The sequence below is a fragment of the Gossypium raimondii genome, chromosome 7 (assembly GCF_025698545.1).
Source record: "Gossypium raimondii isolate GPD5lz chromosome 7, ASM2569854v1, whole genome shotgun sequence".
NCBI classification, from domain to species: Eukaryota; Viridiplantae; Streptophyta; class Magnoliopsida; order Malvales; family Malvaceae; genus Gossypium; species Gossypium raimondii.
Window position 1 is genome coordinate 49,802,253 of NC_068571.1, and position 13,620 is coordinate 49,815,872.

Consider the following 13,620-nt stretch of genomic DNA (forward strand, 5'->3'; position numbering starts at 1 on the left):
TATTGGATGTTTGAAAAGAGTAATGATAAATAGTAATTTTAATTATATATAAGTTGATCTTTCTAATAGTTTTAGTTCAGTGAATTGAAAAGTAATAATAATTTGCATTTTTCTTTTTCTTGAAAATATAAATGCCGGAATAGATTAAAGACATTACAGTACAGCCATAGATTTGGGCAGTGCCTTGTGGGTAATTAAAAGCCTAAACCTAACCTAAGCGTGCTTCATAATTAACAAGTAAAAGAAAAAGAAATGATCAAACAGAAAAAACTCCTAAAATATCCACCTAAACCCTTAACCTTTCCCGGTGAAAACTTTTCCCCTTCGGTAAACTGGTTGCCTTCAAAGTTTTCACTTACTTTTGTTGCTCCGGTCTCAGCAACACGATTACTTCTTACCTTCTTTGGCATCTATTTCTAACTGCTGTTATAAGATACTCTATTTCTGGAGGGACATCTTCCACCCAGTAAATCGGAGATTCGGATCCGCCTTCTCCATATTCTTAAAGTTAGAGTGATTCGGCTTCAAATAACTATGATTTTTTCAAAAAAAAAATGCTAATATGAATAGCATGGAAAGAATTAATGGTAAATGTTAGCCAAGTTTTACAGTGTATTCATCTAAGTTTTACTTTGCTAATCTCATAAATAAATTTTCGAAAAATGGGCAATACATATATTAGTGCAATGATTTCTTAAATCTTGATAAAATATTATTACCTTATATATTGGGATGTAATATAATTTATATATACAAAAGCTCGTGCAGGTAAAAAATTAATTATACTATATTAGTCTTTAGGGTTTATGATTTTAAGAACCTAAGTATATATTTTAGTAAACTAACTTTTGTTATAGATAATACTTTTTTATGAAAAATATAATTATATTAATGATGTTATTAAAATTGCACAAAATCATGTTTTACCATTAAATATATTATACCATCATTTTTTGTATATTTTTCATAGATTTATATTCATAATTAACACTTCTTTAAGTAACTTAAAAGGATTTGTTATTTATTACTTTCATAGGTAACGAGTTTTAGTATGTTTATAAGAATTCGACTTCAAAATTCAATTTGATTTTCAAATTATTTATCCAATCAGGTACATATATTTGGACGCCCATGACATAAACAAGATTCCAGATCAGGACTCGTTTTGCCAGCTAATCATCTTTTAAAATTCAAGAGGGAGAAAAATATTATGTGAAGAAAAGTGAACAGCATGTTATGGTAGCACTACCATAACATCTCATAGATATGCAAAAAAATGTAGATCAACTAAATACAAACATGTAAATAACATGGCCCAACTATTCCTCTCTAGAAGCGGGATCGATACCGGTTGACGGGCTATCGGCAAAATACTCCTGGTGCTTCACATTCACCCCATACTGCTCATTCAAACACCAGTAAGCAATTACTTCTAAGACACCAATGAAAATGCTAAGAAAAAAAACAACTCTCTTTTCACTTGGGACATAAAAAATGGGAAAACGTATGACCATTCATCAAAGGGCTTCTCAAGCAAAATACAAATTGACTCGACATACCGATATGTTTCCCAAAGGAAATTAACCCATTTAATTAGTAGAATATTCTGTGTACGCCTAAGCAGATATAACCCATGTCTCATCATAATTTTGACAACAAATAAAAGCCTAAACCTCAAGCAATCAACTATATAAGATAAACGTAAATAGATGCTATTTGGTCACAGATACTAAAACATGTACTGAAATATAGAAAGAGTGGCAATGTAGATATTTCAATGCCTACCTCGCGCAATGACTTTGAAAGATCGTCCATTGTCAAGATTAGGCGCTTATCCTGTTCCAAAAGAGGGTCAGACAAGCCAAAAGAGATCAGGAAACTAAGCAAACATAAATAGATCACCTTTTGCTGCTTCTCCCTTTTGTCTTTGACGACTGCAGCTTGCCTTGCCTTGCAATGCCTACATAAATAGTAAAATGTTATAAGCAAACTTACTTAGGCATGAGCAAATCTAGGCTGAAAGTACTCAAAAGGTTATTTATTTAATATTTCCCTAGCACCTAAAGAAATCATAGATAAATCCACATAAATTAGGAACGTAAAAACTTAGCCCTATCCTCAAAGTCTTATATCCAACTTATATAACATCAACAAATTTCAAACATTTTCTTATTCCTACTTTAAAGGGAAACAAAAAAGGACATAAGTTATAAGTTTTTGGTGTCATACTGAAGTGCATCACTTGCAACTTCCGCAACGAACTTCTGAGTGGCAACAGCGACGAGCCTTATTCTGCAAACGCCCAACAAAATCAAACAGGACCAAACATAAAGGAAACAAAATACCAACAATGTGAACACCTTTTCTACTCTAAAAGATTGTTTAAAGAAAAAAGGGTAAATTTAAAGGAAATCTTCTGCCCAAGACCCCATCCCGCTTTTATTAACATAGAAAAGCATGTAAAATGACTCACACATAAACTAGCTAGCATATAAGAGGCAAAAGTCCTTTCTCATTTTTTGGGTTCCATTTTTGTTGAGTACAATAAATAAATAGAACGTCTCATTTTTGTCACGATGGAAATAGTAATTAAATTTTGTTCAACACATATGCAGGGAAACGTTAATTAAGTTTAAAGATTCAATCTTTCCGGAACCCTAGGAATAACTAAAAGAAAGATAAGTAACCCTAGGCACAGCTAGTTGTGTAAAGTAGGATGAAAGATTTCAAACAGTATCATCTTAAACCGACAAAGGAATTTTTTTTGACAAATTTCCGCTTGGGCATCCAAACAGAGGATAAAAGGATACTGAAAGGATTTTTTTTATTTAAAAAAAGGGGGAGAAATACCTACAATCGAACATCGGGACATTGAAATCCGCTCTTGGCTAAGTAATGTTCCACCAATTCGTCAGGTATCTGCCACAAATCAACCGGAATACAGGTGGAGGAATCATTAGAAACATAGAAAAAAAAAACAGTTTACAGGAATTTGCTCCATAAAAGGATGATTGATTTGTTCTTGAAGAAAAAGCAAAAAGAAGAGGGTGTAAAAGGGAAAAGAGAGTACAGTGGGAGCATAATCCATAAGAGAGGCAAGGAAATCGGAGAGAGCAGAGTCATCATCGTGCTTCCCATCGCTGGATTGCGGGTTGTGGTTCATTCTCTCTTTCCTTCGTTTTCCCAACTGTGCGCTCTCTTGTTTATGTTAATGATTAATGAACCGAACCTATTTTCTACGGCCGCCTCATGTGTATAATAATAATAATAGTAATAAACTGTACGCCTAATCATCCCACCAGGTAATATCCGATAAAATCGTTCACAAGTCGGGGCAATATTAACTTCAACCAATTTATTATTTAATACTAAAATTGGTAAAAGTAGAAAGTAATGTTTTTAGTGTGAATTACTTAGAATTTGAATCGGATTAAATTAGTTGGTAGAATCGATTAAATTTGGAGTCTGATCAGAATAAAGATGTTGAACCAATTGTATTGGAAATTACTTTAAATCGATAACAAATTAAAAACAAGAAGAAAAAAACAATGATTGAATTGGGTGAACCAATTTTATAAAAAATTTAATATTTTATTATTTTTATGAATTTTTTAATTAATTAATTAATTATTATTGGACTAGTAGTCGAACCAAGAGCCAATAATTTGACCAGTTTAATCTTATGTATAGTTATTAAAACCTTGAAAATAACTCATCAATAACGTGATAATCATTAAAATCTTGACTCTTGGCCTATTGACATCGGGTATTCATCTTAAAAACACACGTCATAGGTTCGAATAACAAGGGCAATCTTGTGTTACGATTCGCCCATGAGCAAAGCTACCTAAAACACGAAAACAAGTTCGGAATGGAGTGAACATAAGAAAACCAAGTCACGAGGTTGCTGGAACGTCTTGAAAGATTTTAGATGTCCAAAGAAGAGACTGGATCCTTACAGAACCGTGTGGAAGATTCTAAAAGCTCTAGAAGCATTCACCCTTGTATAGCCTTTAAAGAGTTAGATGTAAAGAGCCTAAAATGCAATCTAGGCCGTCCATTTAATTTTATTGTAACCGTTAAATCAGAAGGGTTTGCCTATATAAAAGAAGATTCTCCTCTCTCATTTTGTACACAAGCTAGCTTCTAAGAGTAACATATTCCCACATTCCCCTAACTTCTTAAACTCAAAGATTACATGGCAATCGAGCTAGCTTTTTAGAGTAATATACTTTCACATTCTCCTAACTTCTTAAAAATCATACTTGTCACATCCAAAAATCATATTAGTGGAACAGATATATGATTCGAATACCTAAATTAGGTAAAATATAGTATTAAAATAATTATCGAGTCTAAAAGTCTAGGTTGGGAAATTAGAATTAAATGTTCGATTATTAATTTTTTAAATGAATTTTCAAAACGAAACCATATTTGAAAATAATTAAGAAAATATTACTCAATTTAAAATAAATATCGATTTGAAAATGGTGAAAGCGAAAGTTTTAAAAGACAAAATTTCTAAATTTTAAAATCTAATTTTCCTCCCTTGCCTATTTAAACATCAGTTGTCTCTTCCCTCTCTTTTTCATCATCCATTTAAAACTTTTCTAAAAGCTAAATCAAAGTTTTTCTCTCAATTTGACTAAACAAACCTAACACCAAATTATATTTCAATTTCAAAGAACATTCATGTTTTCTCCATCAATTTCTTCAAATCTCTTCAAACATTTTTCACTGAATTAGATCTACAACTCGTCAATTTCCTTAAATTAAGGTAAGGTTCTGGTTTCTAATTATAAAACTAAGCTTTTATTTTTATAATTGAGATTTAATTGATTATGTTGAGAATTACATAGATCTAAAACATTCAAACCGAAAATTGGCTTAAAATGGTGAAACTCGAAATATTAAGTTAACTTGTTGTTTTAAATTGATTTCCAAATAATTTTGAGCTAATTAGAATGTTTATAAACTCAATTTTATAGATCGTTAAATAATTTTAAGGAATTGAGAGTTTTCCTCTTTGAACATTCATGTAAGCTCAATTTTCGGAAAAGTCGATCCAAGAAATTAGTTGATTTTGATAGTTTATATCTATAATAATATGATACTTAATGATATTTAGGATATTTAGAAACATGGTTGAGGATTACAAAATGAAAATTGAGTGATAAAATCTTTTATTTCGCTAAAACGAGTTAGAATTCGATATTAAGAAATGAGAGTTTAGATCAGCGATTTTGTTGCTATTTGAATGTAATTAAGGTTGTAAATGATAAGTTTGCAATGTGTTTAATATGTATGCAAAGTGTCGAATCAATCGAAAGTCTCTGCGAGCAAGGCAAAAGGAAAAGAAAAGCTTGTTTAAGCTTTCGGTGCTCGATTGGAAACGACAGGGTGAGTGATCTGGTGTGCTACTTTTATGCACAATTCAAAGAGTTAAATGGGAACTTAGGTTAGTTTGATCATCTACCCTAAGTTCTACCCTGAGTTCCAAGTGTAAGTGATTATACTCAAGCTTGTGATATTTTGCAATAAATGCTTTATGTTGTGATTGATGTATGTGATGAGTATTGGGAAATGTGTTCATATTGTAGTAAACGTGTAACTGTTTTCTATGTATTTGAACGATAAATAAATAAAGTTAATTTCACATTTTATTATTATGTCTTTTATGCTTCTGTCTTTCATACTTTGTATGCATAGCGAAATTGTGACAAATGAATATTAGCTCATTGTTTGTCTAAGTTTAAACTGATGATAAGTGGCATCGTAAGAATATTTAAATTGCGAGAAAGACAACTTACTTTAGTAGATAATCTAAACGATTCTGTAATCCCGTAAAAAAATCAAAGTAAGCATTTGATTCAAATACTTAGAATATTATTATGTCGTTTACAATTTCAATTGGAAAGATGACTCGTCTTGGTTATCGGAGCAGTTGGCTCCATGGGTAGAGACATAAATGTATTCATTGGAAGAATGATACATTGGATTGAACCCAATTTGAATTATTTCTGAATCCATTTGTGAATTAATTCTCTTGTGAAGTTGATGTTGTGATTTACCTAAATCATGAGTTAGTCATTGACCATGCGTATGTAATTCATGTGCTTCAATATAAGTGGAGGTTTATGCTATAAAAATGATTAAGCCCATAATCGGTATGTTGGGTACATGACTTGTGTATGGCTTGACTTTACTAGAAACAATGGAATTGATAGATCGATTCAAGAGTTAACGATATCCTCTTATTGACATTGTGTGGATTGATAAATATGTAACGTGGCCACAAGTAGTTATTCAACAAACAATTTATCATAGTTATTTGTTGGTAGTGACCATAGTAATCGTTTAGAAGATAAAATGGTGACAATTAGATAAAATTGGATTGTATTGAGTGAGCGGATTTAACTCAAAGGAATTAAGGATATCATATGACGGTAACACACACACGACGAGGTCATTGGGCAAAACAGATGTATGAATTGTTTTTGTAAAGAGTATGCAATAAGTAATTTTTAATCATCATACTTGTGAACTGACTCCATGATTAAGTAAATTATGAGTTATCGAAATGATGCTTTTATCTTGATATATGAACTTTAATTTGGTGCAATTATACGCATGAAACTTTTATTGTGGTATTTTTATATTTTGGTGTAATTATACATATGAAACTTTTATTGTGGTTCAAATACATATATGAAACTTAAATTCGATAAATTATACATATTGAAAGAAAGAAATAAATACATTAGTTTATTTTTATATTAAATAAATATAATTATTTTATATAATATATACATGAAATGATGCTATATCAATAATTTTGTTAATAATTATGAGAATTGGATGAAATCAAAATTCCATATATACAAAAATATAAAATCAAAGTTTATATATAAAATTACATGTTGAACCAAAATTTATAATTTTGAGAATTATCCTTTATAACTTTAGTATATTAATATAACAAAATATTTAATTTCAACCATTTTAGGGTAGCAGGCAAAGTGTAATACCCGAAAATTTTTACAAGAAGATATTATCTTTGATATAGTAAGGAAATAAAGTGACAAAAGGAGAATTTTGAGTTATGACAACATTGGAAAGTATATTATGACATATTAATTAAAGAAAGGATTAAATTGTAAAAGTGAGAAAAGTTTTGTTATCCAAGAGTAAATACTCAAAATTTGAGGGTTTAAGTGTAAATATGAAAATTTTGAAGGACCAATAGTGTAAATATTTTAAGGGTGGAATAATCTAGAAACTAAGGAAAATGGATGAATTGAGACCAAATTGAATAGATGAAGAATTATGAAGGACTAAATCATAATTTTACCAAATTAAGTGATGACTCAAGGATGGAATTTTAAAAGATCTAAAGGGCAAAATGGTCAATTAGAAGAAAGAGAAATCTAGAAAATAATGATGATGTTGGAGATATTTTAGAATAAATAAATAAATAAATATTAGTTTATTAATATTTTAATTTGATTTTTAAATGACATTTTATCATTTTATTATTATTTTATTTAGTATATATATGTGGAAGAAAAGATGAAGAATCATCTTTCTTTCCCATGCATTTCACGTTAGAAGAGAAGAGATGAGAAGAAAGAAAGTTTTGCTTTCTTTACAATTTGGTTATTCCACCAAAAATTTACCATTTTCACCTAGAAATCAAAAAAATTTCCATAGCTACCAGGAGAGAAAAATGTTAAGGAGACTATGGGGAGCTAGAATATCAAGTTAGATTCGAGAAATAGAAGCTAAAGGAGAGAGAAAATTAAGTTAAAGATTAAAATCAATAGAGCAAGGTAAGAACATCAAGATTCCAATATATTTTTAAGTTTAATATTATTGAAAAAGTATGAAATTGATGTTAATGTAGGGTTTTATTATATAAGGTTCTATGTTCTTGATATGTTAGTGAAGGGAAACAAGAGGAATTGATAGAAAATATTGTAGAGAAAGGAAAAGAGGGTGTTATAAATTTGATTATCAACATCTTACATTAAAACAGTTTTGGACAACAGCAGTAGGTTAACTTTGAAAAATCACCATAAATCGTGTAAATTGAATTAGAGGATGAAAAAATATGGAATTAAATCTTATTGAGTCTAGTTTCTCATAGAAGAAGCGGTGTAAGTAATGGTGTAACACCCCTTACCCGTATCCAATACCGGAACAAGGTACGAGGAGTTACCGGACTTAAAATTTCTTGAACATCTAAAACCGTGTCATAAAATTTCGTCAACATGTATCACACTATAATTGGACATCCGAATATCCAATTTTACATTCACATTCCCATACACATCGTCATTCATGAAATCATTTGTAAACCACCTCCACAACATTCAATTATACAATTACCACATACATGAATAACCATATCATAGGCGTATTGGCCATCTCCAAATAGCCTTAATCAAAAAGAACATTTATTAAATAAGGGTCAACATTTTAGGCCATAAGAAATATGACATATATGACAAAACGACCAAACCTACTATACATGCCGTAACCCAAAAATTTATGTACCTAGATATACCAAGTGTTCTAATTGATAGTGTGAGCAAATCTCCGACGTCCACCGATTCCCGAGCTAACTTGGCGATACTATAAGGCAAAGGAAAAGAGTAGGGAAGTAAGCATAAATGCTTAGTAAGTTCATATGAAAATAATAAGAAACTATTAAACTTGTGTGGACAAATCCTCGCAATAATTTCTTATGATGATATAATCATTATATCACATGCTTACACTTTATTACTAATATTCACATTAATCATCTACTTGAGTCATGTTACTAAATTATTTATTTCTCGAGCTACGAACTCCAAATGAAGAACCGTAAATTTTCCTTGAAACTAGACTCACATAATTTCTTACCATAAAATTTAAGAATTTTGGTCTAGCCAATTAATCAGCTTTATTCATTAAATTTACCCTGTTTCATTTGTCCAACAATTCGACACTTCTTCACAACGAATCAATTTTCTCCCGTACAAAATTCATATGATGTTCTCGTTTATTTCACTTGAAAATAGACATAATAAGGATTTCAAACATATAAATTATACTCCATATTTACTTTTGTACAACTTTTACTGATTTTTCAAAGTTGGAACAGTGATTCAAACTCATTCCGACCTGTCTCACTAAAATTCAAATACCTCATAATTCACACTTCTTTTGCTTACTCTGTTTCTTTTATGGAAAAATAGACTCATTAATATTTAATTTCATATCTCACCCAGACTTTAATTCAATTTCCACCATTTTTTGTGATTTTTCAAAGTTATACTAATGCTGCTACCCACAACTGTTTTAAGGTCAATTTCACTCATTCATTAATTCTTTGTGTCCACTTTCATTTATATACACTTACACCAAAGCATATTATATCTTGGCACACAACAATCAAGTGATCATAGACACATCTTACTTGTTTGCATCCTTATCAATAATGCATCATAATCTGAGCACATTATTTATGAATCTCATATACATACCTGTGCCTAGTCATAATACTCACATATCCTACTCTTACTTATCTTGAGCATACTCCTTGAATTTCTCGTTGAACTACTTGTAATATTAGGGATGTTTGGGATATCTCGTACACCGGTAGGACACCAATGCCATATCCGGATATGGTCTCACATGGGATCACATATCGGTGCCGATGCCATGTCCCAGACGTGGTCTTACATGGCACTCAAAACTCATCTCGGCCGATGCCATAATGAAGTTGCACAATTAGTGCTCTTTCTCATCTAACCAAGTTGCTCTCGGTATCGCACACTTAGTGCCCATTATACAACATCATCATTTTAATTTCGCACACTTAGTGCCCATTATCCAACATCATTATTTTAATTTCGCACACTTAGTGCCGTTCATATAGTCATAGCTATTTCATACCCGCACACTTAGTGCTAAACATCGATAAATCGCATTCACATCTATTTTTACTTTCCGAACTAAAACGCATTTAGCTATATATATATATATATATATATTTGCATATTCCATTTCAACATATATATAATTAACATTCATTTAGAATTTAACATCTAATTGCTTATAAACTTACTATACGAACTTACACATTCTCGTAACATTATCGAATACTCAATGTTTCATACACTAATTGCCATCGTATAGCTGAAGCTATCATAATCTCGCACACTAAGTGCCTTACATAGCCGAAGCTATCTCAGTCTCGCACACTAAGTGTCATAAATAGCCGAAGCTATTCCAAATCGCACACTAAGTGCCATAAATAGCTGAAGCTATCTCGAATTTCATATTAAGTGCTAAACATAGCCGATTTATCGTTAAACGTGACTGTATTCTCGTGTATACAATTTATGAAATAACAAAGCATTAAAAGCATAATTGTAACAATGATTAACGCGTACGAACTTACCTCAACGTGAGTCGATTATTTTGATTGACATTTCCCCGTATTTGGTCCAAATCTCGATTTCTTTGATCTATAATGTCACATTTCACTTAATTATCACTCACATTACTCATTTTAATACAAAAATCATACTACAGAAAATTTACAATTTTGCCCCTAAACTTTCTCATAATTACAATTTTGCCCCTAGGCTCGTAATATGATTTTTATTCAATTTCCATAACATTCAAGGTCAGCCAAACCTTTTTCTCTTCTAAAGCAACCTCAAATTCTTATTATTTACAACTTTTAGGAACATTTACAACTTTTACTAATTAACCCGTTTTAACCATTTTCAACGAAAATCACTTAGCAAAAATCGTTCTCCTAACCTCGTGCACCCTTATTCTATCATTAAACATCAAAATGCACAAATATCTAGCATGGGTCAATTTTTAAACTTCATTTTTCATGCAAATAAATAGTAAAAATAGAAAGGTTAAGCTTCTAGGATCTCAAAAATACGAAGAACATTAAAAACGGGGCTCAAATGCACTTACAATTGAACTTTGAAAAAGCTTGAAACCCTAGACATGGCTTGCTGAAAGTTTCGGCAGCATGGAGAAGAGAATGAGCAGATTTTTGGGTTTCAATTTTGTCTTTTATGCCTTAAAACACCCAAATGACAAAAATGCCCTTTTTACTATACCTTCAACTTTTACCCTTCCATGACTAGTTTTGTCCATAACGAAATATGATGGTCTATTTGTCATTTAAAGACCTCTAATTTAAACCCCCATTTAAAACAAGTACTTATGTTATAGAACTCATATTTTGCAATTAATACAATTGGATCCCAATAATAAAATTGGGCACTTAATCGATAAAATTTCTTAACAAAATTTGCACACCATCACCCAAACATATCATAGACTCTAAAATAATTATAAATTAAATATTTCTACTTCGAGTTTTTTTTTTTGGTCTTGAAACTACTTTCCGACTAGGCCCTATTTTGGGCTGTTACAAATGGAATTGTAAATCATGAGATATAATAAATTTTGTTAGATAAGGCAGAATAAATTCGGGTTCCCCTGTTCTGACTTGGAAAAACCATTAAAAATTTTATAAAAATGATTATGGGTTATAATTTATATATTTAAAATCTTTAATGAGTCTATTTTCAATAGAAACAAACGGAGACATCATCCAAATTCTATATAAAGAGATAATTAATTTTTAGTGAGGAGGGGCGGAACTGTCAAATAGTGAAATAGGGGAAACTTTAAAGAATAAACTATAGTTATTGGCTAAGCCAAAAATTCTGAAAATTTTATGGTAAGAATATATGTGAGTCTAGTTTCTGGAAAAATTAACGGATCTTAATTTGGAGCTCTGTAGCTCGAGATATAAATAAATTAGTGACTCTGACTCAGACAAACAACTTGAATTTACATACAGGAAAATAGTGATAGTATGGATAATGTTGTTTAAATGTGTTATACACATTAAGGATGTGGAAAGGAGAGGAGGTGGAGGAAAATTGGGAAATATATGAATGATTTGTGTATAATTGGTCATATGCTTGATTATAATTGATAAACGATGAAATATAAATGATGCTTATATTTGTGCATTATTGGTCATGGTCTAAGCTCATGTGTGAAAATAAAATTTCATAGTATGTGTGAATGGTATATTCGGTATATGATTTGGCATGAAGTAATGTCATGAACGGGTTAATGAATTAACACATGTTGGTAAGTGTGAAACATGAGTAAATGTTGTATTCATCCATGCTTATAATGTTTATGCTATATGTGTATTTGGCTAACATATTTGGCATACATGCTTAGGCTTTGGCCAAGTAGTGGTTGGATTATATCACGTTAAATTTATAAGTTATGCATTGAAATGGTAAGTGCCTAATTGGAAATATTCTTGTGATCATGAAAAGGGTGGTAAGGTTTAAATTATATAATCTCTAGTGAAATGGTTTATCATGTGGTTGGTTCCAAAAAGAGTTATGTTTAAATACACTAGCTTGCGACTATGGTTGAATGATATGTTTATATCTTGTGTGATGTGCATAGGAAACGAGTGTGGAAAGATAATGAAATAGTAAGTTCATATGGCTGAAATTTAATGATTAAATGTTAATTTCATGAATTATATAATGTATGATGAAATATATTTATTGTTGAAATGAGAATAAAATAAAAATGCGAAAACCGAATAAATGATCAAATTGAGCGGAACGCCGGATTTGAGTACTTCTAATCAGTGACTTGATAAGTAGTACATTCAGCTACACTTATCTGATCAGTGACAAGTGATAAGTGATAGCTTCAACTACACTTATCTGATCAGTGACAAGTGACAAGTGATAAGTGGTAACTTTAGCTACACTTATCTGATCAGTGACAAGTGGCAAGTGATAAGTGGTAGCTTAACTACACTTATCTGACCAGGGACAAGTGATAAGTGATCATACGTAATACCATAGTTATACTATGGCAAAGTGGAAGTGAAGTACTCAATTTTCCGTAACCGTTCCCTAATTTGATTAAGGATGGTAAGTGACAAATGGGCCCAAAAGAATTATAGTAAATGGATAAGTGGTAGTGAATTTATACCAGGATGATAAGTTAAATTGATGTTGTTATATAAGCTAAAGTGATATTTTCATTGCAAAAATTGAGAATTTCATAAATGTGTTAATGAATGGTATAATCAATAAATGTTGAGTTAAATGATAAATACGTATTAGTATTGAACTTAATGATTTGAATTGTGAACATGAGAAATTTGTGAATTGAATGAAATGGAAATGAAGCATTGAATTATTAAGACTTGTGAATTGCATGAATATGTATCTGGTCTCGTAGGTCTTATTTATTATGAATATAATATTTTGAGGATATATTGTGAAGAATTATAAAATCATGTTAATAATTTGAAAGTTTTAATTTAGATGAAGTTTTATAACTCGGTTAAATACGTTTACAAGTGTATGTGTTCTGGTAATGCCTCGTACCCTATTCTGGTGTCGAATACGGGTAAGGGGTGTTACACAAAGTCTTTGGTCCCTTTGAAATGGAAAAATTATCTTTTAATCCTCTTACAAATGATAGAATTAAAAGTTAATATATGGTAAAATTGCATTTTGGTCACTAAAAAAAAGAAAAGATTTC

The 13,620-nt window shown here is 30.7% G+C and overlaps 1 protein-coding gene and 1 long non-coding RNA gene across 3 annotated transcripts; both read right to left on the reverse strand.

Moving 5' to 3' along the window:
• Positions 1–1,070: 1,070 nt before the first annotated feature.
• On the reverse strand, positions 1,071–3,254 carry LOC105776694 (transcription initiation factor TFIID subunit 10). Of its 2 annotated transcripts, XM_012599577.2 has the most exons (6): positions 3,071–3,248; positions 2,855–2,919; positions 2,230–2,292; positions 1,903–1,960; positions 1,786–1,836; positions 1,071–1,400 (listed from the first exon to the last, which is right to left on the reverse strand). In XM_012599577.2, the coding sequence occupies exons 1-6, from the start codon at positions 3,161–3,163 to the stop codon at positions 1,320–1,322; spliced, it is 411 nt and encodes a 136-aa protein (XP_012455031.1). In that variant the 5' UTR covers positions 3,164–3,248; the 3' UTR covers positions 1,071–1,319. The 2 variants fall into 2 exon arrangements, with proteins under 2 accessions (XP_012455031.1, XP_052489195.1); XM_052633235.1 differs by having other exon boundaries at positions 1,786–1,960; positions 3,071–3,254.
• A 5,045-nt stretch (positions 3,255–8,299) lies between these two features.
• LOC105776657 (uncharacterized) lies at positions 8,300–11,092 on the reverse strand. The gene is made up of 3 exons (XR_001128052.2): positions 10,987–11,092; positions 10,451–10,517; positions 8,300–8,634 (listed from the first exon to the last, which is right to left on the reverse strand). It is a non-coding gene; the product is annotated as an uncharacterized LOC105776657 (long non-coding RNA).
• Positions 11,093–13,620: the final 2,528 nt, after the last annotated feature.